This window comes from Antrostomus carolinensis, unplaced genomic scaffold (genome assembly GCF_000700745.2).
Source record: "Antrostomus carolinensis isolate BGI_N321 unplaced genomic scaffold, ASM70074v2 scaffold24226, whole genome shotgun sequence".
NCBI classification, from domain to species: domain Eukaryota; kingdom Metazoa; phylum Chordata; class Aves; order Caprimulgiformes; family Caprimulgidae; genus Antrostomus; species Antrostomus carolinensis.
Genome location: NW_010322835.1, coordinates 3948 through 31931, shown reverse-complemented (window position 1 = coordinate 31931; position 27984 = coordinate 3948). Strand labels below are relative to the sequence as shown.

The following is a 27984-nucleotide window of genomic DNA, read 5'->3' as shown; positions in this document are numbered from 1 at the left end:
ATTCTTACGTGCCTTAAAGCTTAATGTTTTCTCTTTCCTTTCAATTTTAGTTGGTCAGGTAAAAGATTTAGTTCAAGAAGTAAACTGAGCACTGGGAGTGTCAAAAAGTCCGTACTTGGCCAGTTCAGACTAGTTTTCTGTCTCCATAAGCGTCTGTGAGCAAATACTTACAGAAAATACCAGAGCATGTATAGAGCAACGTTGACCTGGGTGTATTCTTCCAGTTTCAAGTGACTGGTTGTTCATTAATTTCAGAGCTGTTGATGGATCTGTTTTTCTGTCTATTTATATTTCTGGCCTCCACAGCATCCTGTGGTAATTAGAAGCTGTAGGCATGGGTATGTGGTTCCAATTCCAACTTTTAACCAGTTACCTGATAATTTCATTCTTTAATCCTCGTGTTTGCTAAATAATGAATAATTGTTACATTCCTCTTCACCAGTCATGTCACTGGTGAGTTTGTATACCCTTTCATCACCTGTTTTCTAAGTTTCTAGTATCTCTTTGCAAAGAAGAGTAAAAGGGTAGAATTCCACTGTATTTTTCTCATTCTTCTATAGCTTTTATGAGAAGGGAAGCCCACAACTACTTCCAGGATTCAGGAGCAGTGCTTTCTGTCGTAGTGCATCCATTGTATATTTAAATGCATGTCTAGGTAGTAGGTTATTAACAAGTTATGAAAATGAAAAGTGATCTTTCATACATGGTTTTATTTGGGTGAAGTGTGTGATGATACAGTAGTTAAGACTTGAGGGAGCAGTTAAAGCTTACAGGAGGTCTGTAACCATGTAAAAATATCAGTGTATGTTACAAATTAGAATTTCGGTACATATGAAGTTTACAATATAACTTGATGGAAAACATTTTTCTTCAAAAACTTGACTTTGAAGCTGGCTGTCTCTCCCCCCTCTGTCATTTGTAGCATTCAATACATACTAACAATTACACCATTTTTTTTTCAGTTGCTGCAGCTTGTTCCTGAGATTATTAACACTTAAAACCAGAGTGAACAGACAGCATTACAAAACAGAGAAAGGGGGCGATGGTCAAATATTTAAATCTTTATAAAGAAAATAAGCTGTGTTCTAAGATCAGCAATTAGGAAAAAAGTTACTTGCCTTAAAATGGGAATTGGAGGCAAAAATAAAACATCCTAAAAATATATCTCTCCCCAACCTTGAAGCATCTAATACTGAACTTGTTAAAAACAACTGTCCCTGTTGCAATTTGTAGTGTGATTCTGTTATCAGACTAGTCAATTGTATCATTTTTACAGCTTCAAGAAACTCATATAAACACGTGAGAAGATGACAAGATCTAGATCAAGATCACCACGATGGAAACCAAGGTAAATACTTATCTATAACTTATGTTTTCAAATGTAGCTCTATATAAGGATTTATAATTAGGACTTAAAACTTGCATGAATTTAAGAAAACTGCATCCAGAATTGCAATTTGTAAAGTGTATTTTATAAATTATGATTTGTTTTCCAGTTTGAACACCTTCTGCAATTTTTCCCAACTCCCAATTTTATTATTATTATATCACAATTTTAATATTTATAATTATTATGAGGTGTTAAGGTTTTGCTGTCTACTGACAACATTGTTCAACTTATATGTTTTGGGACTTGGAACTACCTTAAGCACAAAATCCAAACTAGTTAAGGTTATTTTTACTCAAGCACCACCTGGTGCACTTAATGTCTAACTCATTCCTGTTTTGCCTCTTGGTCTGCGAGGAGGGCCAGACTGACTGTTTAAAAAAAATAAAAATCTTAGTTCAAACACCTCAGGCTTTCTGAGCTTTTGGGGCTGATCCACAAGTTGATCTTCAGCACAGTTAGATATGCCTTGCAGCATAAAGCAAACTGAAAACATGGGAGTTGGTCCCCTTCTTCTTGGCCCTTAGCCTAGTGGCATGTGTCACTGATGCATGTCACCAGAATAACATCCAGGTTACTTCATGCTGTTAGTTACCTACCTGATTTTTAGGACTTGCAGTGACAATTTGAGGTGTTAGAACTAGGAGGCTGAAATACAATTATAATTGTGTATTCTGTGTGCAGTTGCTATTAATGTGTAAGGTGAAACTACTTTTTTGCTGGTTTTGGGTTGCTTTTCTGAACAGACTGTTTTGTGATGGCCAAGACCAAGGGAGTTTGTTAGATAACACAGAAAAATGTATGTGGGTTTTTGTTTGTTTTTAAAAAGAGAAATCCTATCTACTTCCATACTAGATTGATAGTTGTGTATGTGTCTTTTGAGTGAAGGGCAGGGAGGAATGCTCCAGCTCTCATTAAAGTGCGAGCCTTAGCCAGAACAAAATGGGGCGGCGGCAGCAGCAGTGTGGGTGCTGTTGGAAATTGGCCATTAGAGTTTTATGAAGTTCTGTGGTCCTGAGCTTGAACTCATTTGCAGAAACGAGCAAAGAGTTTTGCCAAATTGTACATTTGCAATATGTGTACAACAGAAGTGACTTGAATTTTTTCAACTTAGATTTTTTTTTTGGTCTTTTTACTGACAACTGTGTTGAGAGTGTAGAGTGAATACTTGAATATAAGCAGAACTGGGGTTACTTTCTGGTTCTTGATAGTGGCTTCTGCTGTTTTTTCTTTATTTAAGGAGATTTTAGTGAAAAACTTTAAGAGGTTGCTTTCATTTTTCTAACTGTAGGTTACAAAGCTGAGTGATACAATTGAGTGGATCTTAGTAATTGAATCTAGCAGTAGCTTTTGCTGTTAAAAAAATAGCAGTAAGTGTGGAAGTGCATATGAATACATGTATGTATATGTACACACAATTATACAAAAAGACCAAAACATCTTTCTCAAATTTGGTCTTTTCTGTGGGAAAAAGCCTACCTGTGTGACATTTTAAATAGGGTATTTTATAATGTTTTCAGTTAGTTTTGGGGGTTGTTTTGGCATGCAAAGAAAACCTGAGAAGTGTTTTCTGGTTTTTTTTTTGCATTTCTTTATATGCTTTTTTCCTTCTCCTTTTTCTTCTTGGCACTAAAAAGGTAGAGAATGCTTGAGAAGTGCGAAAATGTGTATAACAGTTGTTTTCAATGTAGTGGAAACTTCGTGTATATGAAATTATTTTTAGTTTTAAATTAAAAAATACAAAGAGAGAAAATTGACTTACTACTATTTCAAGTAGGTATTTTTACTATGAAAACTTTCAACAGAGTAAATGTAAGCTTGGTACTCTAGCCAGGCAAGTGACTCTTCGAATATATTGTTTTTAATTTTTTTACCAATTGATTAAAATTGTGTCCTAAATTATACTTCCTTAGGAAATAGATGTTCTCATTAAGAGATTGATTCAGTTTAATGGTGCTACTCAAAGTGGATTTTATTTTTGCCTTAGGTCCTTATCTCCAGCCTTTAGGAGTCCAGAGCACCATAGACAAAGGCATGCTCATATGAATTATGACTGTGAATACAAAAGTTTTCGTAAGGACCCAAAGAAGCCTATGCCTTGGAGAATGGAAGATGAAAAATATGGACAAAGCAATTCCAGGTTTGCACCGTATGGAAATAACCACCAGAGAATATATGAACGTAGGTCACCTTCACCAAACATGAAAAGACTTCCCATGGAAGATACTTACAGTCATAAGCCCTACAGAACACATTCATCTGAAAGAACTGAAAGCAATAGGAGATGCCACTTACCACCAAAATACTCAGAAATACCATATAAAGAGCACGATCGTCCGTTTTACCAACACAAAATGGAAGACAGATACATGTTTGAGCACTACAAAGTGACTGGAAATGAAAAAGGCATGAAACCTTTTCATAGACCATTAGGGGCATCATGTAAACTTGAAAGAAAATGGCATGAAGATGACTTGAGGCACCAGAGGTTACATGAAGAGAAGTATGGTCAGTCACCCAGAAGAGTTTCTGATGAATTTACAGCAAGGAGCTCTTTACAGAAGAGGTATAGGAATAAAATAATTAAAACCTGGGTATTGTGGTGTAAAGCCTCAAGTGAAAGTCTGTTTTCATTATAGTTGAAGATACTCACCTTGAAACACGTTGGCCACTTTGTAGTTTAATTATGGGCGACTGGTAGTAGTGAAGTATTTGTCTTTTAAGTAAATCGTATTGATGGCTAGAGTATGAAAGGATAATATTTCCCTCTTAAGAGCCCCTGCACATCTGTACCTTGGCATGAGGGATTATGGGTTAACTTGCCACGCATTCTGCTGTCCAACATTCTGCACATATAAGTTCTCGCTTTCTTCTCTAGTGCAAGTGTAAATTGCTTTATGTCAACACAGGTATCCTGAAGATCACGATTACAGAGAATATGGGCACACGTCTAAAAGGGCTAAAGAAATGGAGAGGTATGACGGTGGAGAAGTAGCAAGAAATTCCAAGTGGAAGCAAGAACGTTCTTTTCCACCCTACCAAGAAAAGGAGGAGCAGAGAAATCTGGGTGCCCAGTCCCACCGATCGGCTGACAGGGAGTACTCGGAGGGTTCTGTCACAAAGATAGCCTATGAGTACAGCCACAAACGGCGCAGGCACCTGGATGGGGAAAAGCCTTTTTCGGACGATAGAGCTCAGAAGTATGTGAAGCAGGAAGACCAGAAATACGGTTCTTCTAAGGGTGCCCAGAATAGCAAAGAGCTAGATTACTTTAGCGGTGGAAGAGGGAGATGGACTGAAGAAGGGCATGTGGAAGTACCTGTTAAATATAGTTCAAAGAAGGGCTGCAATGCTTGTGTTAACTCTTCCAAAACGGATGTTGATCTGAGCTCTTTTAAAAACAAACCGAAGGAAAGAGTAAGGAAAGAAGGGGAATTCAGGAAAAAAGTAGATTCCTCCGATAGCCAGCGTGATGCAAGTCGTACTGTTTCAGATGTGAAAATGTCAGATGTCAACTGTGAGAGGGAACATCTCACAATCAAAGTGGATATGAAGAAAATGGTTACAAAGTACAGGTATTGGTTTCCCTTCACCTCTTCTTCTTTCTTCCCATCTCTTTACAGTTCTTGAATATTGGAGGAAAGCACAGTTTCTTTAAGAGGTAACCAGGACAAACTAAGGTTGTACCTTTTTGATTTTATTTAGTTTAAAATGTGAACTTGCCCAGACTGGAAACTTACAGTCTACCCTTATTAAAAAACAAACCAAAAAACCCCCCAGTTCATTTCATGGAGATACACTAGGAAATGGAGAGAGCAGATATGCCTGATGCAAACCTGTAGTTAAAAGTTGCTTATAAGTAAATGTGTAACTTTTTTTTAAAAAAAAACAAAACCCAAAACCCTAAAAAACCCCCCACAAAAGCAGAAAAGCCTAGTCCTGTGCTTTCTTCTGGAATATGATGGCATTTTTTTGACTGAGTCATTCCCCATTTCTTCTAAAAATCAGATAACCTTTAAATTACATAAATCTCAGGCATGCATTCAGATGTTAAAGATCTCAAGTTCAGTGAAGCTGTTGAAAAATTAGAGATCCCTGGGTTATGTTATTTACTGTTGTAACAAATGAAGTGGCAATATGTTGAGGCATCAGAACTGAAAAGGAGTAGTCTGCTTCTGTTTATCTCCTGTGTAATACTTGTGGTTGCCTTTAGCATTCCCAGTGCCAGATGAATTGGACAAAAGTGGTAATACTATGAAAATCTAGGTGATGGATGCACAGTAAAGAGTAAACACCTGGGTTTGTTTAGTTTTTTGCAGGCTTTTCTGGGCTGTTGCTTTGCTGTTGCAGGCAATAATGTCATATAATGGCAGTAATGCCTTTTGGAAGGGATTACCTTCCCCTCCAAAATGATCAGCCTTCCTGTTAAAGGTATTTTGCCTGGTCCAAGAGGAAACATCTGTATCGATTCTTTTTCCCTTTCCAATATTCAAAACCATGTAATTGTCATAGTTTAATCCCAGCTGGCAACTAAGCATCACACAGTCACAGTGGATTGTGAAGGAGAATTGAAAAACAATACAAAACAACCCCCACCCCCCCTTCATGGTTTGAGATAAGAACAGTTTAATAATTGAAATGAAAAAAAATACTACTACTACTTATGATAATAATAATAATGATGATGTATGAAAAGGAAGCTAACAAAAAGAGAGAGAAATAAAACCCAAGGAAGGCAAGTGATGCATGGTGCAGTTGCTCAGCACCTGCTGACCAAGGGCCAGCCAGTCCCCAAGCACTGAACAGTTCCCCTGGCCAACTCCTCCCCCAGGTTATATACTGAGCATGACATCACATGGCATGGGATATCCCTTTGGTCAGTTGGGGTCAGCTGTCCCAGCTGTGTCCCCTCCCAACTTCTTATGCTCCCCCTCACTGGCAGAGCATGGGAATCTGAAAAGCCCTTGGCTTATGATAGGCACTTCTTAGCAGCTACTAAAACATCAATGTGTTACCAGCATTATTCTCATACTAAATCCGAAACACAAGGCTGTACCAGCTGCTAGGAAGAAAATTAACTCTATCCCAGCCAAAACCAGGACAGTAATATAATGAAGACTTAAAAAGGCAAGTTACTGTCTGCACATAGGGGGCTAATATTAAAGACTGAGGAAAGGGAAGTGGAGTAATGCCTCCCTTTCCCCCTTTTCCCCTGCCCCCCTCCCCTGGGTAGGACAATCATTTCACTTCCTGAATGATAATTTGAGGAAAATTAACTTAATTATCGTTGAGTTTTGTTGCAAGCCCACAGGGCAGTTCCTGTATCTAGTAGCCTCTTGCTGTTGCTTTTGAAACTCATGCACAATGGATGTGGTAATTATTTGCAAATTGAAAAAACTGCTCCACTGATAACAGCTAATTTAGTGTGTGGAAGGCTTGCTTCCTCAGCAAGTGCTAATTTTTTTCTTTTTTTGAAGATGAGAACACTAATTTTACAGAAGCTGATGACTGGGAATATTTGTGCTGCCTGCTTTAGGCATTTAACAAACATGTGACTTGAAATCAGTCAGCTGAGAAGCAATACCTATAAACCTGGGCAGCAGGTAGATAATTCAAATCATCTATGATTGAGATTGTTTGGATTCCCTCTTGTATGAATTTATTTCCAGTTTACTGGTGGCAAATAGATGACTTCTGGCACCTGCTAGAGGTTATTTCTAATATAATTTTTGTATGAAATTCTAGTTTTGTATGTTTCAAATAGAGGATGGGCAGGGACATGATCACTTTGCAGAATGCACAGTGAACAGAATCACAGAGTGGTAGGGGTGGGAAGGGACCTCAGGGGATCATCTAGTCCAACAGATGCTCCAGGTCCCTAATCATCTCTGTGTCCTTCTGCTGGACTCTCTTCAGAACATTCCTGTCCCTCTTGAACTGAGGAGCCCAGAACTGGACGCTGTACTCCAGATGTGGCCTCACCAGGGCAGAGTAGAGGGGGAGGAGAACCTCCCTTGACCTGCTGGCCACGCTCTTTTTAATGCACCCCAGGATGCCATTGGCCTTCCTGGCCCCAAGGGCACAGTGCTGGCTCATGGCCAACCTGCTGTCCACCAGCACACCCAGGTCTTTTTCCACAGAGCTCCTCTCCAGCAGGTCAGCCCCTAACCTCTACTGATGCATGCAGTTGTCTTTATCCTAAAAGCTAATTAAGTCTTTATTCTAAAAGCTTTTACATGGACTATTTGAGTCCTCAATTTATCTGTCCAAATGACAAGAATTTTCCTTGCAACAACAGAATTTTTAAAGTGTTAGCTTCCTTGTCAAAACAATTCTTAAGCAGCAAATGCAACCATTTGGGGTGTAAACTTCTTTAGAATGAGTAAAATTTAATACAAAGTTGCTAAACACGTTCTTAAGTTCACACACTGCTACTGGAAAGCTGTTTGACGAGGCTCAGGTGATGATTCAGTTCCCAAATGCTGTAGGATTTTTACATTGCTGAACTGTTCTTGAAAATTGTCTGGTAGCTCCTTATAGACAGACACACATGTAGTTGCCTTCCAGAATTATACTGAAGTAGTATATCAGGATCTTCATTTGCCTTTATTTGGTAATCTAAATGAATTAAGTTTAAACTTCACAAATTTTGCACTACCTGCTTCACTGAAACAAGGATCCCTGAGAGTATAGTCATATCTCTTTGTATTTTATTAGAGCTTTTCTTCCTTATGGCCCTATGAGTTTTTTAATTAAAAAAGGAACAAAATGAGATTTCGGTTTCATCACATTTATTCCTAAAATGAACTTCTTAATTTATTATTTTGTTCTACTTGTCTATTTGAAGTTTTCAGATATAGTGAATATTTTAAAGTCAATATCTGTAACTTTTTATTCTAGGACTGCTTCTAGTCATACTACAGAGAGACAGATGTCCCACGATCTCGCTGCTGTTGGCAAGAAAACTGAAAATTTTCATCCGGTGTTTGAACACATGGAATCTATAACACAAAGTGTTGAAAATGACCCATCAAGAGAATTTACTCAGGAAATAATCACAATTATCCATCAAGTAAAAGGTGGCTATAATATTTGGGGTATATGTATGTGTTTATGTATTTATGATTATTAAAACCAAATCTAATAAATTAGATATGCTGTCCTTCTAAGTCTCAGGTGTTTGCCTTTGGCTTCATTTGTATTTTAGCTTTGTTCTGTATTGTTTAAGGAAAATGCAGGTTGAGGATTTGGTGGAGAATGATTGTATCATTCCGTAATAGAGGCATTATTGTGGAGTGTTAAGGTCAAAAGGATTTTAGGCTAGTACTTAAGACTAACCTCCTTGTTTAGGAAACAAGAGAAGAAAAAGGAACTTTCCTGTAGTCACAACTTTCTAGTTATGTGTAGTTCCTTTTATTTTTCAGATTAGTGTTTTAGACTACTGCATAATTTTCAATGTTGAGCTTTATTTATAGATTCTAGTCATTTGAGTTCTACTACGAAGCTGACAAATAGTTAACTTTCTATTCAGCTTAATCTTATTTAATAAGAAAGATGTCTCAGGCTGGCCTAGCTGCAAGTGGAAATATTTTGAAATTTAATCTCAGAAGTTACCTTGGTGTCCTTAAGAGTTAATCTTTTAAAAGATACAATTTCCCACTGTACATTTCAAATACTACAAATAAACATTCTTGTATTTAATATCTCTTCACAGCAAATTACTTTACGTCTTCTGACATAACTCTACATGAACGGTTCTCAAAAATTAAGGATAAACCAATTGCAAATGTGAATGAAGTTAAAATACCTTTGGATCCAGAAATTCACAGGTAATTGATGTACTATTTGCATTAAGGTTGTTAATCTTCAGTAGACTTTACACAAGGTAAAGTGGTTTTTTTCATGGACTTTAAAATACCTGGCTGTAGTCTGTAAAGAATTCTGTAGTTGGTCAGTAATACTTTTGCTATTTATAGTAATGACCTTTTTTTTATGTAATACTTTTGTGTTCCAGGAGGATTGACATGTCTCTAGCAGAACTCCAGAACAAACGAGCTGCGCCATCTGAAACTCCCCAGGTATCTTGATTACTTAACTTTTTTGGCAAACAGTAAGTTAAAATGATATTGATGTAAGCAACACTTTCCCCTATTGGTAAGTAATTTTTACATGCTTTGAAGACCATTAGTAATTCTTACTATTTAAAAAAAAATGCACACAAGCATATTTACAAATACCGCAGTGGTGCAAGTGGACTGTGTTCACTGATGAGTAAAATGCAGGTGTGTTCTGCCGAGTAGCTGGAGTGTCGTTTGCTGCTTCAACATCCATCTGTTTTTAAATAGTGTAAATACTAAGTAGGTGACTGACAAGTGGCTGTTAGTTTACCTCTGAGATTAGAAAAAGCCTTAATGTTTCTTCTACTGTAATGTTTGAATGGCCCAACATTCACATAATTCCTCGGAATGCCATTTCATCCCATGCTTTCATCCAGGGACATAAGGTTTTTTGTCTTCACCTTTCAAGCCAGGCTTACTGTGGTTTAGTTGGGTTTTTTTATAGTACAGGTATGTGGAGATTCAATTTAACTAAGAATAGTAGAACAACGTAAGATTTACTGGAATTTATGTGAATATTTTTGCCTTGGCAACTCCATGCAGAATTCCAGTGTTATGTGCACTGTTGTTTGGAAACTTTGAAAAAGACAGATGGTGCAAGAAAGGATAATTGTTTAGGACTACTTTTGGTTACTGTTTTGGACTTTGGATCTTTGGGTTGATGTGCATCTGTCCTGTAAGCAGATAGTTGAACTACATTAACAAGATTATATACTGAATGCAACCCCTGAAGGACAGAATCATGTCAGTGTTTAGTTATTACTAGCTAACTTGACTTTAACCCTTCATGTTAACTAGAACATTATGAGAGTATTAGAAGATCCAAATGATCTACGGCATGATATAGAAAGGAGAAGAAAAGAGAGATTGAAGAATGAAGATGAGAGAATGTTTCATGTAGACAGTATAACTCCAAGGTAATTAGCAAAAAACAATCTAGGATGAAGATGATGTTGTGTTGCCCTGGTTGTTTTATAATGTTATGTGGAATATCAACAAAGAATTGGAATTTTTCTGATTCTTGGATAATTTTATGAAGAAAAGCTAGATTTTTAGAATAGCTTTCTACTGCTATGAATTCCTCCAACAGGTTTGTTAAAGGTGTTTGGGCCAGAGATGTTTGTTAACCTCAGTCATCCTGTTTCCCTTTGGATGTTGTGAGGTTGGTTGATGACTTTTTTTTTTGTGTTAGAAGAAATGTTGATTGAAGAATTGCAAGAGCGTGGTGGAATGTATCTACACTGCAGTAATGATTTGCAGATTGCTCTTAATGTGCTGCTCTTTATTCATTTTAAATGCACTCTGTAATGGCAAATAATGGCAGTGCAGACATACTTGGGAAAACTGACTTGTGAAGCTGCAGAAGAAATAATTCTTTTATATGAGATTCTTTAAACAAAACAACTAATAGTTAACAAGTGGAAAAAAAGTTGGACTGTTGCATATAGCCTTTCATAAACCTGTTGCTATGTCTTTGGTGTATGTTTGGCCTGATTATCTGGGAAGGCTTTTATTTACCACTTCCACGGTTAGTGTCTTGCTTGCCTTTTGTGTATGCTGCTGTATGTTCCATGAACTATGGATTTTGAATTCTGGTGGTTACTTTTCATGGTATATATTTTATTTAGAGGTTTATGGACACATCTTTATTAGCAACGTGCTCAGTAAAAAAACAAATCTAATCAAGCAAAAGTCCAAAGCCTGATCACCCTGCTTGCTAAGGATGAAACTGGAGCATCTAGCTATTTACCTGAGTTCTTGTCGGATTCGGGATTTCAGGAAATGCGAAGTTCTGTACAACTGTATAAAGACAGTACAGTGTAAAACAGCTGCTGAAGTGCAGAAAGCGTTTCAACCAGCGGAGGGCAGCAATGACCAACCATGCAGGCCTAGTGGGGTGAGCCAGGGAAACCTGATTTCCATGGCCAGGATTTCAAGGGGGCAGAATATCTGTTAATTTGTCATTGCATAAGAGGATACAACTTGCTGTATAATTCTGTGCAACTTGGACTTGAGTTTAGTCAGAGGACTAGTCATTTGTCGAGTGTCCTTAAATTACTTAAAACACATCGCTTTGCACTTCTAAGAGATACAGATGCTAGGCTAAGGTCAAAGTACAGGGTTTTAATATGCTATGGCTTTAGATTTTAATTGTGTTCTCTCTCTCTCGCACACATACACATCAGGAACCAACAGAGCTGCAGTCTTTCGAAATTACAAAACTCTCATCTTGATGGCTTCCAAAAGCCTATGAGGTTCATTAAGCCACCTTTCAGGAAATTTATTGGGAAACCTCACCTGGTAAGCCTAAATGTAGAATTAGTAGCTTCTGCATTTGTTGTTCTTACATTTATAATTCATTTCTTGCTGCATTGTCTATACTGATGTAAATTAACAATCTGTGTGTTTTGCCCTGTTAAATTTCAGGTGAGGCTTTATCTTCAGACTTTGCTCAACAATAAAACTACTCATAATTTCACAGTTCTAGTGCAAGAGTACTTCCTCAGATGTCTTTTGAAGCATAGATTAATACAAGTGAGCTATAACAACTTTTATGGCCAAATGCTGATACAATAAAAATAATACTTTTGCTTTTGCACACCTGTGCAGTACTCCATAACAACTTTGCTACTCTTTTTTATAACTTAATAGTGAGTTGGCCAGGGATTTGTTTTTTCAGAGAGCTAGTTTAGATCGGTATGTTGGGTGAAATCAAAACTTTTTTTCAGCTAGTCTGGAAATAAGGTTGTCAGCTTTAGATCTCTCATTTAATAGCAGGAACAGGTCAAACTAAACTTTTGAACTAAATTCTGAGTTCAAAATGACTGACTGAAATTAATTGAATAAGGGGCTTTATATAAATACTCTTAATTAAATATGAAATGAAATAAAAACTCATATTGCTTGTAGCATTGTAAAAGAAATGCAGTATGTAATACTGCATTTCTTCCACTTAATGATGTAGTTGAGCTATAAATTAGAAGGCCTTGTTATTGAGCAGATAACCTGAGGTAATGTGGAACAGTTTGATAAAAAGAGTACTCTCCTGCAACTGGAAGGGAAAGTCTGAATCGTGTTTTGTGTAGGTGGCATTGTTTACTAAACCAGTGTTTCTCCTCATTATGGAAAAAGTTCTGGGAAGCTCTTATTTTAAAAACAAATACAAATGAGGAACAAATCACAGAAATAATTAGAAATGTCTGAAATAATGTTCCTGAAGATGGAAGGTTGTACAGTGGAATAGCTTATCTGTGTTGATACTGCATTTATCAGGCTGTCTTTCTGTGATGTACTTTAATAGTGAAACGGGGAAGGTGGTTATATTAGTTCAGCAGAAATAAATTTGTCTCCTTTGGGAAATTCCTTCTAAATAAATGTAGTCTTATTTCTGAGTGTTTGTGCTTGTTGAAGTTGGGGAACTGGTGAGACCAGAAAAGCTTTTATTAATGTGTGCAGTATAATTCTAAAACATAACTTTTATTTTTCTGATTGGTGCAAAAAAAGGAGGATTTACTAATGTAAATTGTCATTCTTCATATGTTGTAATTAATACCCTATGGATAGGGTTCCAAAAGACTGTGAAACTTTTGAGGTCCATCAAAAGTAGCTTTTATTTAGTCAAAGTTCTGACCATCACTGAAATGTAGCTAGCTGCCTTGCAGATACAACAGTGAATCTTTCAGTGTAAAACAACACAAGTTTTTAAGAGTAAAAAATGATACTCGAGACTAAGATTTAAGTCCCCAGAAACTACTAATTGATCATTAAGTAATATAGTAATAGCAAGTAAAAAGGGAGTTGGATTGCATTTTGATATCTAATAGTGAACTGCAAACAAGCAGTTTTTAGAAAGTCCTGCACTGCAGTGAGGAGTTTTCCATTCAGAACAACAGGAGCTATGGAAGCATGGATATTACAAATGCAAGGCATCCTAAAGAAGGAATGACTTCTCATGAACTCAGCCGTGCAGAAGCTGGCTTGCAGACAAGTGGGAAGATAAGATACTTCAGTTTGCTATCCACATTCTTCAGTAAAAATAGAATTAAACAATGCTTGCCAGCTGGCTCGGAGGGCTTACAGACGTGTTGCAGATGTGTCCACAGTACATTATTTGGCACTTTGTAATTGCATCTCTTCTTCTGTTTTTTGTGTTTCTGTTCTTGACTTTTGATTCTTATTCTCTTTTCTTGTGTATCTCGTATGTCTAATGCTCCTGTTTATCTAATATGTCTAATGCTCAATGTGTAAAGTAATGCAGAAAGTGGGTAATCTTTTCCTGGGCAGAGCAGATCACTAATACAGCTAACTCATATCTGAGGCAGTACAAATAATACAGCCAAGTAAGCTACCTCCAGTAGTGTGACATTTCCCATGACACTTGGACACGTTGTGTGAGAATGTATGGTGCTCAAAATGGCTTTCCTTGCTGGAGTCCTTCGGGACTGGGTGCAATTGGAGGAGAGCTTATCCTGGTGGGCAGTAGCTCAGGCTTGACCTCCATATGTGTGAGCTGCTAGCACTGCTTTAGTGTTTGTTGTGGGAGTTAAGTGGAGTGGCATCCAGGCAGCCAACTGTAATTTCAGACACGTGTCGTTTCTGTGTTGAGTAGGTTTTCTGTAGTAAGTTCAGAGCTGCGTGACTATATTTGCTGCTACTTGGTTTGGAAATGTAATATTAGTAGAGCTGAAAGCAGCCTTGGTGGGGGGAGCTGGAAATGAAGGTAAAGGCCACTTGTAGGTGCTTTCTGCAAGAGGACAAATGTTTGGAATTTGCCATTCGAAGAGTCTTGTATCAGAATAGTACGGTTCAGATGTGAACACTGCTAGGCACCTTTAAAAGTGTAGGAACCATGACTAAAAGGCAGTGTTTGGAGAACAGTGTATTGGATTTAAGAAGTTATTTATTTGATGGGTCACCAGAGCATTGATGCTGGGTTGACCATACCTTTTTAAATGGGAAACATCCCCAAAAAAGGATATATATCTCAGACACAGCAATACGTGGAAAAAGAGTTTGAAACATAAGCAAGAACTAAGATAGCAGTTGCTGAATAAGAAAGGTACTTTTTGTAGTTTTGCTCTGTCTTACAGATTCTTGGTAGATATTGGTTCAGTTGGTTTCACAGTCCGAGCTCTCCATTTCTTGTGGGAAGCTGTTCTGTGCTGCAGAAGAGATGTAGCAATAGCACGCTGCATGGGCAAAATTGTAAAGGTGTGGGAAACATGAAAAAGTACACAATAGACATCTCTTACCACTTTTGTTGAGGGAGAGTTCCTTGGAAATCCAAACCAAAAACTCTAACCTTCAACATTCCTCTCAGTTTATATGCTCTTGTTTACAGGTAAATATTGAGAGAAAAGTACATCAGAGAGCCAGGTTTCAAATGACAAGCATAACAGTGCCAAGGCTCAGAAAACATGGCAAAAGTAACTTTTAAGAGTATTGGACAGAAAAACTACTGCAACATCTGTCAGCGGTGTCAAGCGTTGGAACAAGCTGCCCAGGGAAGTGGTGGAGTCACCATCCCTGGAGGGATTTAAAAAGATGTGGTACTTAGGGACATGATGTAGTGGTGGGCTTGGCAGTGTTGGGTTTATGGTTGGACTCGATGATCTTAAAGGTCTTTTCCAACCAAACTGCTTCTATATTAAAATGTCCTTACAGTAAACTATCAAAATGTGATATTAACACTACTTTTTGCTCTCTTGTTAAATAGACAATGTTAGTCATTTGGGTTAAAACTAAACATGGAAATGGTATTGACTTGGTTAATCTACTTTTGGTCCCATAATTAACCAATATGAACTTTTCAGTGCAAGGTATGAGCACCTTTTGCAGCAGGCCACTGAAGGGGGGTGTTCCTTGTGTTACGTTTCAATAATTGGGACTTGAGCTTAAACTTCAGAAGAACTTGTGTCTTGAAGGTATAAATGTCTAGACTTGATTGTAAGGAATGTCCATCTAGCTTTGTACCCTCTTGACAAAAAGAGGATAGCTAAAGAGTAGAAGATCAGAATAAGTACCTCTTTGTGCTTCCCTTTTTTTCTTTCTTTCTTTTTTTTTTTTTCTTCATTTAAAACCTATGGCTTAGGAAATTCCTGAAGAAGAGTAGATTGGTGTATCTTTGCATTAAGTAGTTCTAATGTTTTTGTTTCCATCAATGTACTTGAATCTTGAGGGAGGTGGGGTTGCGGAGGGGTGTATCCACAGTTAGATGAGACAAGCTTTCTTTTGGTTCCCAAAGGTTTATTTTTAATTATAACAGAAAATTGTCTTGATTTTTTTTTTTTATTTCTTTTTTTTCATCTTGCTGACTTCTCAGCTATAAGGGGGGTGTACTTCAACAGGGAGCTTCCTGATCTAATTGTGTGTTGTATGGAGAAAGTTAATTTGATGTCATGGTGTATCTTCATATTCTTAGAACAGGAAGGGAACAAGGAAGTTCCTGACATGTTCTTCCTCTATTTAATTGTACATACCATTTCCTTGGAAAAGCCATTTTGACTACTTTAATCTCACTTCATAAATTCTTGAATTCTTTCTTCCTCTCTTTCTGTTCTCTGATGAATCCCTTCTTGTCAAGGCATCTTAAGAACCTAAATATTTGACTTGTAGGCAGTAACATTCTCAAAAAGAAAAAAAAAAAAGCTAGTTTAAATCCCAGCTAAAAGTTAACTTGGATTCTAACACTGTTTTTATAGCTGTCCTCCTGATTAATTACAGTGTTAGAAAGCATATCCTAAAGTGTTTCTGCCACTGGAAAGGCTTGGTACTTTGTTAGTGAACAGAAATTCTGTAAACAGCAAAGCATGCACTTGCATTTATTATTAGATGTTAGTATATATGAAATATTTCATGGGAGTTATCTTCTTAGGCTCTTTTTAAAATGTATTTGAAGCTGTTAAAATTTCCTTACAAAAACCAGAGTTCAACAACATTGGAACACTGATTATTCAATGATGGACCATAAAAAAAAAAAAAAAAAAAAAAAGATTGCCGAGAGTTCCATTGTGTTTGCATTAGATGAATTTAACATAGTATATGCCAGTATAGAATTTTTCTGTGAATATTTATAATTGTATGCAATGATGGAAAAGAATGATATTTTGGCTATATGCATCCTCTCAAGGTAGCTGTCATGGGAGAACTTGGGAAGGGGCCAAAATACACAGGTAGGACAGTAGCTGGAGGGAGTGCTTTGTTTTAGGCAACCTTGGCTGTTTGACTGCAGCTGCTCAGTGTGTTGACACACAACAATTTCAATACCACTTGTCTGTACCACTTGCCTTTGAAATCACTTGCATTTCTGTGGCAGGCAAATGATCTTCAAAATGCTCTCCTGTACTACAGAGTTAAAAGTAGAATCTTCTAAGGACCAAAGTAGCTGGAGGGAGTGCTTTGTTTTAGGCAACCTTGGCTGTTTGACTGCAGCTGCTCAGTGTGTTGACACACAACAATTTCAATACCACTTGTCTGTACCACTTGCCTTTGAAATCACTTGCATTTCTGTGGCAGGCAAATGATCTTCAAAATGCTCTCCTGTACTACAGAGTTAAAAGTAGAATCTTTTAAGGACCAATGTGCTACACATTAGTTGTCTTGTTGCTGCAGTGGTGTGTATATGTGATACACGTGTGTGCATGTGTCTCCTCTAAAATACGCTCACCTATGATGACCGTATGCTAATGGCTGTCCAGAGAATTCATGTTGTTGTCCTCATCCCTAACTCAAGGGATGACTGCTGTAGCAGTCTGCCTGCTGCACTTGCTGCGTGCAAATTGAGGCATCTGTTCTGGGGGCGAGAGCGTGGAGAACTTTAACTGGGTTGTTACCAGCTTAGATCTCCGTAAGAAGATAATATTCCAGGAGGATGGTCTGTACCATCTCCAGCTCCTGAGGGCTTTGCCATCACTTCAGCCAGCCTGGACTCCAGGCGCCATGTTCTGGTTACTCTGATTCCTTCAAATAGTGTCATTGTGTCAAATGCTACAAGATTGAGATCTGCAATATTTGTTAGTATAACCTGGAAACTTTGTATATTTTCTTGAATAATTTAGTAACATTAAGCTAACAACTTTGTTTTCCTACTAGAATTCTTACTATTCTTCAAAACCAAGTGATACTTACCCTTACAGACGCTTTAGAGGACACCTTGAAAATGCAGGCCCCATCAGAAGACCTTTTAAGGTACAGATCAGCTTTTATCAGATGTATGTTACATTAAATGATTATTTGATCCTATTGAGTTTGGTAACAGGAGACACATTTTTGAAGGTATTGAGTGCCATGAAAAATAGTGTCATTATAGCCTGATTGTTTCAGATGAAATAATGGGAGGCTTAGCTTTTAGTAGGAAGAGGGCTGGCAGTGGATTAAACAAGGCTGTCCAGTATTGTGTCTGTGCAGTTGAAATAAATGTTAACTGCAAAGTTGAGGATGAGAATTGCAGAAAACAGACAATGACCAGAAAGCTCATCTATCAAAAAACCAAGCTGGTTGGCTTTCCTTCCTTCACCTGATGCATGCGGAAGCCTGGACTATTTCCCAAGACTGGGAGACATGAATTGTATTGCTTTCAAAATTATATTACTGTTATTCTATTAGTCCTTTTTGTACAAGGATTTCTGAGGAACTAATCTCTTGTGTATACCCTGCATACTGCTATCTATGCATTTTGAAAAAAATATTTAAAAGTTGCGCGGCTTTACTCTCAGGGTCTAAAGACAGTAAAGAGGTGAGCAACTGTGCTTCCTCCTGGGTTCGTGCAGTGGCTTTCTAATGCCTTTTGGTTGTAAAATGTCTCATGGGTTCAGCAGAAAAACAAAACATTTTCTTCCTTTTCTGCTGACAGTGGCAAGCATGGATCCAGTTAGAGCCCTTTATATTGGAAAAGTATTATTCAAATCTAGAACAACTTGCACTCATTTTCTACCCTTAAATTACCCCTACTTGTTTAACAAGCGTGTTCTCAAGAGAGAATAGGCACACAGAATAGGCAGTCATCTTTCCTGCTTTGTAGATAGTGAAACTGAAGTAAAGTTTTGACGGCTAAGTTAAGTAGCTGGCATTTTTGGATGACACTTTGAAAGGAGGAGGTGTAGGTGTGAAGTTTTTTGTTTGGTTATTTTTTTTTACTTCCCCCTCAGACTAAACATAAGAGAACTATTGGATAAAAAGGCTTTCAGACTCTCCCATTTAGATGTGCTTTGCCAGTCAATCTTAGTCAGATAGTTAAGCTAATGCTAGCAAAAATTACTAACTTTATTCTGATGAAAAAAAGTATTTTTCCAAGCTGAAGTTAACAGGTTTAAAGTATCAGCCTGATGTAACTATTTTAACATCTAAAGACATCGTAGCCTCTTAATCAATATCCCCTCTGTATTGGCAACCTAGGCAGGGTGGGAGGATCTTTAGCACTGCCTGCCATATCACTGAGGCAGTGTTGGACGTTGTTGTAATACAAAGAAAATTGAAGGCTGCCTTCATTTACATCAGTCTACAGCTCTGGAAATTATGCAAGCATGCAAATGTCCACTTAAGTTGTCATCACATACATATATATTGAACGTTGCTTGAATATTGCTGTATCTGATGTTCTGTCCCATGATGTTTCAATATTTGTAGGGCAAATAGCACATGCACTCGTATTGCAACTTGCATAGGAGTGTAGCACAATTACAGTTACCATGGAAATAGCAGTGCTGATTTGACTTAATTTCATCAACTTTTTTTTTAACATTGTTTCCTCCTGCATAACATAGAGGGTTTTCCTTCCCATGCTGTTGTTGAAGGAAACAGGAAGGTGATTTGTCTATCTTCTATATTCAGCAGGCTTTCCTGACTGATTTTTTTTTTTTAAATGTACAAACAAACAAAAAACTCCACCAGAAAACTGCACACATACAGCCCCATTCCCTGACATTCCTTCCTCTGCCTCTCTCCAAAAAACCCAACCAAACCCCTCCACATTTCTTCTTGGTATATAAAATGGGGGCATTTTAACTTAATAAGCAAAAATGAGGGTTTATTCAGAGTATTTTTTAAAAAAACATATGGTCTTGCAGTATGTTGAACTTTCAAAAAAAAAAAAAAAGATATTTTAGAACAGCAGTTCTAAAGGATCTGGAGAAATCTTATGAAATTTAAAAGGTCTTTTTTATGATGACACTTTGCAATGAATCACTAAGCCAACCTTTAAGTGGGTACATGCATGGTAATCTTTAGTTCTAAACTTTATTCCTTGTTTAACACAGTTCAGTGTATTAATGGCTGTGGTGGGTTCCCCCCAGCCACAGCAGCTGAACACCACACCGCTGCTTGCCCACTCTCCCTTCAGCTCCCCTCCTCCCCCAGCAGGCTGGGAAAGAGAGTAGGAGAGCAAGAGTGAGAAAACTCATGGGTTGACATGAAGAGAGTTTAAGTGAAAGGAAGAGGAAGAAAAAGAAGTGATGCAAAGGTCGTCAGTCACCATTTCCCACAAGCTGACTGATGTCTAGCTGGTCCCCAAGCAATGGTTGTCTCCTCCAAAGCCCCCTCCCCTCAGTTTCTGTTGCTGAGGAGTTACAGCACAGACTACCCCTTTGCTCAGCTGGGGTCAGCTGTCCTGGCTGTATCCCCTCCCAGGTTCTTGCCCACCCCAGCCTGCTTGCTGAGGGGCAGAGTAGGGGAAGAAGAGAAGGCCTTGGTGCTGTGCAGGTACTGCTCAGCAATAGCCAAAGCACTGGTGTGTTACCGGTGCTATTTTAGTCCTAAATCTAAAACATGGCACCATGCAGGCTGCTGTGAGGAAAATGAACTCCATCCCAGCCATGCCCAGTGCAATGGCACATATTTGCTCATACAGACTCACTGCAGAGCTTGGGGTCATTGGTTCATAGGCATTGTAATTAGTTTTATTTATAAAATAGTCTTAATGGAAAACTAGATGCCACTTTAGCGGACTTTTTCTTACTTTATAGCAGAAGTTAATGATGTTTTCCACACACCTTAGATTACCTCATTTTGCTCTAAGCTATGTGTGACTGCAGTGCCTACATACCAAATGTACGTGTAATATGTGAACCTTGTCTACAACTGATTCTGTTCCACATGAATAACACTGCTATTCCCCTCTCTCCCCATTTACAGAACATGTAGATCCTTAAGTTGGCACATTTAAGCTGTGTGTAATCTCATTTTCAGTGTCTTGTACCTGTTTCCTCTTGTTTGCTCTGCACCTTTGCTTGTTGCCATACAAATGCAGTGGCAGACCACTAAGGCCTGCTTTCTAGCCACCTATGTCAAAGCAAAGAGCCCCAGGAGCTGTGGAGGAAGTTGGAACTTTTAATCTTAACCGTGTTCAGGGGCTTAATACAGCATTAAAAATGTCCCTCAGTTTTCCCTATGGTAGGCATATACTTAAAGAATTGACTTGCACTTAGTTCTATTGTGCCTGGACTCAGGAAAGGGGTTAGCATTTAATAGCCTTCAGCAAGTGTCCTCTGCCTACAAGCACTGTAAGAGTAACCATGGGGGACTGATGAGGCCAGCTTCTTGGTTATCTCCTACATAGTAGGTGAGCGAAATTATTTGTGAAATAAAAACTTGGCATTTACAGAAAGCAACTTCTGTTTGGTGCAGTCTTTTCTTAACTGTTCACCAGCCACGCAGTGGAAAACGCAGTGGAAAAATGGTACCAAACTTATTGCAACCACAGAGCATGTGATTTTTTCTTGAAGGAAACTGATTTTACCAAAGTAATTTAGTCATGCTCAAAAAGTCTATTTCTGTGATATATTTGTTTGCCTTTTTTTTTTTTTTTTTTAAGCTGGAAGGTCATTGTTTGTTTAAATTTGGGAGAGGAAAAACCTTTCAGTTTAAAGGATACAGATACACAGGAATTCTTTCTGTTACAACCATGTTGGAAAACTTCGAACAGCAGTACTGTAAAACTATTGAAATTAGGATAAATGGGACTTTTCTTGCTCTAAAGAGAGTTGTTGGAGATCTGGGTGCTTAGGAATGAAAACCTTTTTATAACTTTAACTGCTGTGGTCAGTGTTGATCTTGCTCTATTCTTTTTGTGTATTGAGAATGCCATTCACCTGTAAGCCTTTTGTTATCTGTGGCCTCTGCTCCTGCATTAGGTTAGTTTACAGTATTTCAGTGTGGAGGTGACAAAGGCATGGAGACTTTGTTCAGAACATATGGTTTAAAACTATAGGAAAAAATATATGTACTGACTTTTGTGTAGTTTGACTTCTAGACTCGCTGTGTGTGCTCACTGCAGGCCTAACATCACTGAATTTGATAGAAATAGTGAGATGCTGTCTTAAACTTTTTTGTTGATACAGGTTAACTTTCATTGAAGTTTGAAAAAATGTTAATGTTGTACAATACATTTATCTTTTCTATGGGGGAGATAATTTCAGATGTTGTAAGCAGTAAGTACAATTCAACAGCTCTTTGAGCTGCATGGTAGCTAGTGGTCTGAGGAACATGAAGTAGGAAAGGAAGAAGCTCTACACTTGCAAATGCACGCTTCTGTTGTTTAGTACTGTTAAGTTTCACAGTGTATAACTGTAAAAGTGTATAACTAAACATAAAGTATTGAGTTTTGGTGCCCTCATTTCACACTTTTTTTTTTTTTTCCCCCTCCCTTCCCCTACCCTTACAGAGCAACTTTGCAGATGGCCGTTTGCAATCCCATTATAAATCAGGCTTAGTACAGAAGGGTTTATACATTCAGGCTAAGTACCAGCGGTTACGTTCTGTTGGTGTAAGGGGATTTACCACTAATAAATTCAGAGATGGATTTTTGAGGAAAGAAAAGGTAAGTTAGATTAATTTATTTTTCACTAAGCCATTTATAAAATATGAATATTCATATGATCCATTCAAATTTTTAAATCCCCATGGAATAACTTGGATGGGATATTCTGGAATATTGGCTCTTTGTACTTTACAGGCAAACTTGATTCTGCACTACTGTTTCCTCCATGGTTATTCCATGGAAACTTGCTTTGGGTAATTGTAAATCAGAGGTTGCTTCTGTTTCAGTAATCTCTCCTTGAGCTCAGTTGATCTCTCTTCCTATTGATAGGAAGAGAAAGTGGCACCCTGTGTGAAAATATTACGTCTTCTTAGGCTATGGTTTTGAATCAACATTAAGGGTATTGTTTTTTTTTTTTTACTATGTCGTTTCTCTGTTATTTTACCTTAAATTAATTCTGTGCTTTAAGTACACACTGGAGTGCTGTTCCGAATAAAGCGTCCTACACTATATAGTGTCTGTGTAAAATGGTTTGATAAGCTCAGGCTGAAATAATCTGTTTTATGATAACTTTTGACTTGCAGTGTGTATGGCACAACAATAATCTTGAACTACAGAAGAACTTTTGAACCATATAAAACGTTACAGCTTTTGTGAGGATCAGTAGTTAAAACATTCTAAATCCTTTATTAGACTTGATCAAGTGTGATCAAAGTAGTATGAGGTTACTCGTGACATCAGAGGATTGGATTAGATGACCTACATAGCCCCTTGGAGTTCTGTGTTCCTATGTGAATTGTTGTTTGTTTTTTAATTCTGTGTCCACCTAGCTACAAATAAATACACTTGCATAAGTATTTGTAGTTGGATTAGATTTCAGTTCTTAGAGCACAGAAGCATTAGTTCTTAGAGCTGTTTTCAACAAACCTCAAGTTTACAGCCCAGTGGAGGAAAAAAGCAAAACACAGAAACCTCCACCAAAACCAGCCAAAAAAACCCTCAAAAACCAACCAAACAAAACCACCAAGAAAGTAAAACCAAACACTTTGGACAAGGTAAACTGGTCACTTGTTACAGAAGCATTCTGGTGAATGCCTTTTACGTTTGTGTGGACTCTGAGACGTACGATCTCTGAAGGCTAAATTGAATTGGAATTAGTGGAAAATAGATGGAGAAGGATTTATTCCAAAAATGATGGCCTTGTAAAATGGGCAAGTGGAAGTGCCATAATTTTGTTGTAGTGAGCTTTTCTCCAATAATTGTCTGGAACCTACAAAACATGCTTAATACAATCTGTCTGCTGGAGATTGATTTGAATTAGAGAACCATAATAAGATCTGAATTTTTTTTTTTTTTTTTTAAGACTTGATGAAGAACTTTAGTATCTTTGAGTTAAAGTAAAATAAATCCTGATGAATAAGTATGACATCCGCTTTCTTAACTGCATACTGATTGCTGGTTGGCTAATTCTTATAAAACAAAACTGCTCTTCAGATTCTAGCATTTCCCATATTTTTCCTATTGTAATGATAAACTTGTCCTTGAGATCTGTTAAGCTGGTGTTAACATGTTTATTTCACCTTTTTGTATAATTATGCATGTACGTCCTCTAAGGTATCATCTCTACAGTTGTGCTGTTTCAATCCATAATTGAAAGGATCTTGTATGTTACATACTATATGTGTAGTATAGTACTTACTTACTGTTGGGAGGATTTTTGCACTGTTACAACTTGACAGCAGTGATTATTTTTTTCTTTTTTGTAGGGAAATTTAAATATTGCAACAGAAACCTGAACTGAGCTGTGATCCTGAAGTTGAAACAGATAACACAGCAAAGGGAGCATCTGTTCATTTTTTGACAACTTTGTCAAGACTTAAATAGGATAAAGGAACTAACTCTGTAGCTTTCTTGATTAAAAATAACTTTATTTTTCAGTAGTGGAATGCTGCAGGACTTTTTTACAGTTTTAATAATTACTTTTAACGTACAGTATTGAATTGAAACATTGTAGTATGTACCTTTAGTTCCTTTTGCATACCAGTCTCAAGTTAAAGAAGTCATTGAAGGGAGTCTTATTTATTGAATACTTTTTTTCTCTAAGCATGATGTTACAGATGGAATTTGAGTTGTTATACCCAGAAGTTTATATGTTGAAATTTATTGCTTACATAATAAAAAAAGGAGGGAAAAAAAAAAAGTGCCTGAATTGTTTGGTAATAGCACATTAGCTCAGGATTTTCCAAGTAATGACCTTTTAGGTTGTGCAATAGATCTTACACCTCTCTTCAGTCATTTCTGTAAAACAGTATTTTGTATTACTTTAGTTTAATAATATACTTTGGTTTCTGATCTGTATATACATTTGTAAATTGTTAGAATCTTGGGACAACTTTCAGTATTTGATTAAAATGAATGGTAACAGGCAGGTATGTAACGTACTGTAGCAGTAGCTTATAACTGCACTGAAAGCATGCTTGGGTTTGTTAGAGGATTAGTTGGTCTGTATTCAAAATGATTCTGTCTCATTATATTTTTTTGGTGTATGACATTCTTGACCAAGCCACATGTTCTCTAATCTTTTTCGTCATAAATGGTGACTTGGTGATTTCCTGGATTCTGAAATTGGGGCCTGAAGTATTTAATTACAAGAAAAACAAGAAACGTAAGTTTTTCTAAGCATGTCTTCTAACAAAGCTATTCATAATTGAAACTGGTTTAAATGCCAATAGCTTGTAACTTTGTTCAAAATCCCAATAATTCTCTGAAGTTTGCTGTGCTGCAACGTTGTTGTGCTGTGTGCAAAACTCTAATAGCTCAACTCTTTTTATAAACGGCTAGAAACAATGCTGTGCTCATTTGGTGTTCATAGCCTTTGCCTTAATATATATGATAGGGTTGTGTGTATGTATTACAGATTTGTTTGGACTTTTTATTGCTGGTAAATTAAAAGATGCATAGCAAGTAGTTTTCAGAGATGTTCTTTTTTTTTTTTTTTTTAAGAAAAAAGTTGTTCACCATATGCAGGCTAATATATTTCCATTATTTCCAAGACAGTGTTAGCCATATAGAATGCAGGCTGATCTCTGTTGTGGATAGTAGATCAGAATTCTGAGTAGAGGTGTATGCAGAGAAGAGAAAATCTGGTTTTTGGGTAGAAAGTCAGGATGTGATTTCTGCATGCTTTGTTTGTAACATTTTTTTCCACAATGCCTTCAGTAGAGAGACTATTTGAAAGTGTAGGTGGGCTCAGAAAAAAAAAATAGTATCACTTAAATTTGTGGGGTGTACTGCTTAGTGAATAAGCAGGCAGGAAGTGTGCCACATTCATTGATGTTATGGGCATTCAGATGCCCATAACACCAGATGGTTTTTTTCTAAAACCCAAGTTTTCAGTTTAAGTAACAATCATTAATGATTCAACTAGTTTTTCAGTAACTTTGACATGCATACACAAAATGGGAAGCTAAAGGCAAGGAATTCCCTGGTCAAATAGAGGCAGGGACCTTTCGGCAGATAAGAAAATGTTTATTTACTTATGCTGGCAGTGATGAAACTGGCAAAATCATCCTGTGTAGATGTACTGGGAGATGCAAATAAGGAATTGAAACAACAGGTTAAGTGAGTCAACCCAAAGGAAATGTGGAATAGCTGCAGTTGAGCAGCCTGCTGGCAGGGGAGTGCTGCAACTACCCTGCAGATGAGGACAGGTTTACCCTCAAGCTGACAAGCTATTCACACTGCTCCTGAATGTGCTAAAGCACTGTATAACACCTAAGAAGTGAAACCATATATGATATAGGACAAACTGCTGAAGCTGTATTGTCTTATTCAACAGGATACTACTGTTTCTGTAAGCTTCCTGCAGTGTTCTTATTAAAGCCTGGAAGAGAACTCGTTGAGCAAAGGGAAAAAGTGGATACATGAAGAAACTTCTGACATGACAGTTTTGCTAACGCTGTTTGGACGTAAAGCTGAAGTAGTCAGACTTCAGTCAGTTAATGCTGCTTTGACCAGGTTTAGAAGTGTGACTGACTCAGCTGATTTTGTGCTTTCTTATTTTAGCTGTGCATGACTAGGTATCTCTAATTTGGTTTGTACTTTAACAGTTGAGCTTTGTTTTTTATTTCTGCAACTCTGAGCAACGTATTACAAACAAGGGGTTTTTTTTAGCATGTCTACTGACTTTGATTCCGCCCCCCCCTTGCCTATCCTTGGTCCCAAGGTGAATGGCATATGATGAAATGTAGTCGCTGTTGGTTTAGCTTTTATTTAAGGTGATACCATTTGCTCAAATCACATTCTTTACAGATACTTTTACTTCACTAATTTGGGATTCTGTCATGATTAAATTTCCTGTATTTTATAAAATTCATATAGAAATTGAATCCTGTGACTGGGTTAGGTGCTAGAGGCATCTACTCTGTGACGTTATCTGGTGTGAGACATTACTATGTATATTAATCTTTGTGAATTACAGAGACATGTCTATAAACTCATACGCAAATCAGCTTATTTATTCTTTTAGCACAGAAAAGTTCTGTTGTACTGGAATATAATGTTTGGTTGAGAACAATGTATGGAAGTTACTGATTGGGATGTGAAGGCGCAAGAAGAAGTGTTAACCTTCTACTTAAATTTAAGGTCAATTTACTTGAATAACTTGGTGCCTTTCTGTATTGTGACTGCATTGTAGAAAACACCTGTACAAAGACTTAAGTAATATCCTGATTATTGCATTGTTTCTCATGGGAGCATGGTCTGATAACAGTTGTTAAAATAACCATTTTCTTAAAATATGTATGTAAGCTTCAGCCTCAGAAGGAAAACAGTGTCTCTTGTAACTGTCAAGTCTGTCACTGCATTTGCATTGGAAGGGCAAGTTAAGAATGTGATTGTCTCAGAGCTTTCTAGCTTTCTCTTTTATACTTTGAAAATATAAATGTGAATTGCCTTTCTTTTGGTTGACTGGAAATGACTGTTAAAGGCTCATGTCATATTCTCAATTCTTCACATGTGAAATTGTTTTTTAAATTGCTATCCAAAATGCAGTGGGTTTAATGACTAGAGTCTTCCTTATTGCTGATCCATTTAATCTTACTACATTGGTTAGAATCTGTTCTCAAGGTTAACAAAATTCTGGGTTTAGTAAGAAGCAACACAATGCAAGGCTCCTACAAGCCTGCCTTAACTCTAATAATTACTTACATGTTTAAAATCTTCTTACCTGATGGATTCAGATGGTCTCAAGACCTGGACATAACTGTCTCAACTCAGGTAACTGATAGCAGAGGATGGGAGTAAATTCAGCTGATCGCCAGTTGTGATAACAGTTTACCTGCTGCCTTCTCTCCCAGGGCCTCAGGGTGAAATGCTGAATTATCTTTATATGGACTTAGTTGCTTTAAAAACAAACAAACAAAAAAACCAAGATTAGAACTTTGTGGCATTAAAAAAGGCAGGGTTCTCAAAACTTGCTGCTTGTGCATTGGAAGGTCATTTTCTGCCATGTCTTGGAAATGGATAGCGAGAGTTGCTTGGAGAAGATGATTAAAGATTATAGCAAAGAGAGACTTGATTTCTCAGTATTCACCTCTAGAAGACTGTATATAGAGGGAGGTCTTTAAGTTCCTTGCTTTCTGAAGGGATTTTTTCCCATGCTGTGTAGAAACACGCCTCTTGCCTTTCTTTAAGCATCTGAACACCCATTGACAAAGTTCTCTATGGAA

General features: G+C 37.4%; 1 protein-coding gene across 1 annotated transcript; it reads left to right on the top strand.

The window, feature by feature from the left end:
• The first annotated feature begins 1307 nt into the window (after positions 1 to 1307).
• On the top strand, positions 1308 to 24769 carry BCLAF3 (BCLAF1 and THRAP3 family member 3). Its single transcript, XM_010170407.1, has 11 exons — positions 1308 to 1348; positions 3375 to 3953; positions 4297 to 4962; positions 8288 to 8466; positions 9102 to 9216; positions 9402 to 9465; positions 10303 to 10421; positions 11691 to 11805; positions 17596 to 17691; positions 22160 to 22315; positions 24022 to 24769. The coding sequence occupies exons 1-11, from the start codon at positions 1308 to 1310 to the stop codon at positions 24049 to 24051; spliced, it is 2160 nt and encodes a 719-aa protein (XP_010168709.1). The 3' UTR covers positions 24052 to 24769.
• Positions 24770 to 27984: the final 3215 nt, after the last annotated feature.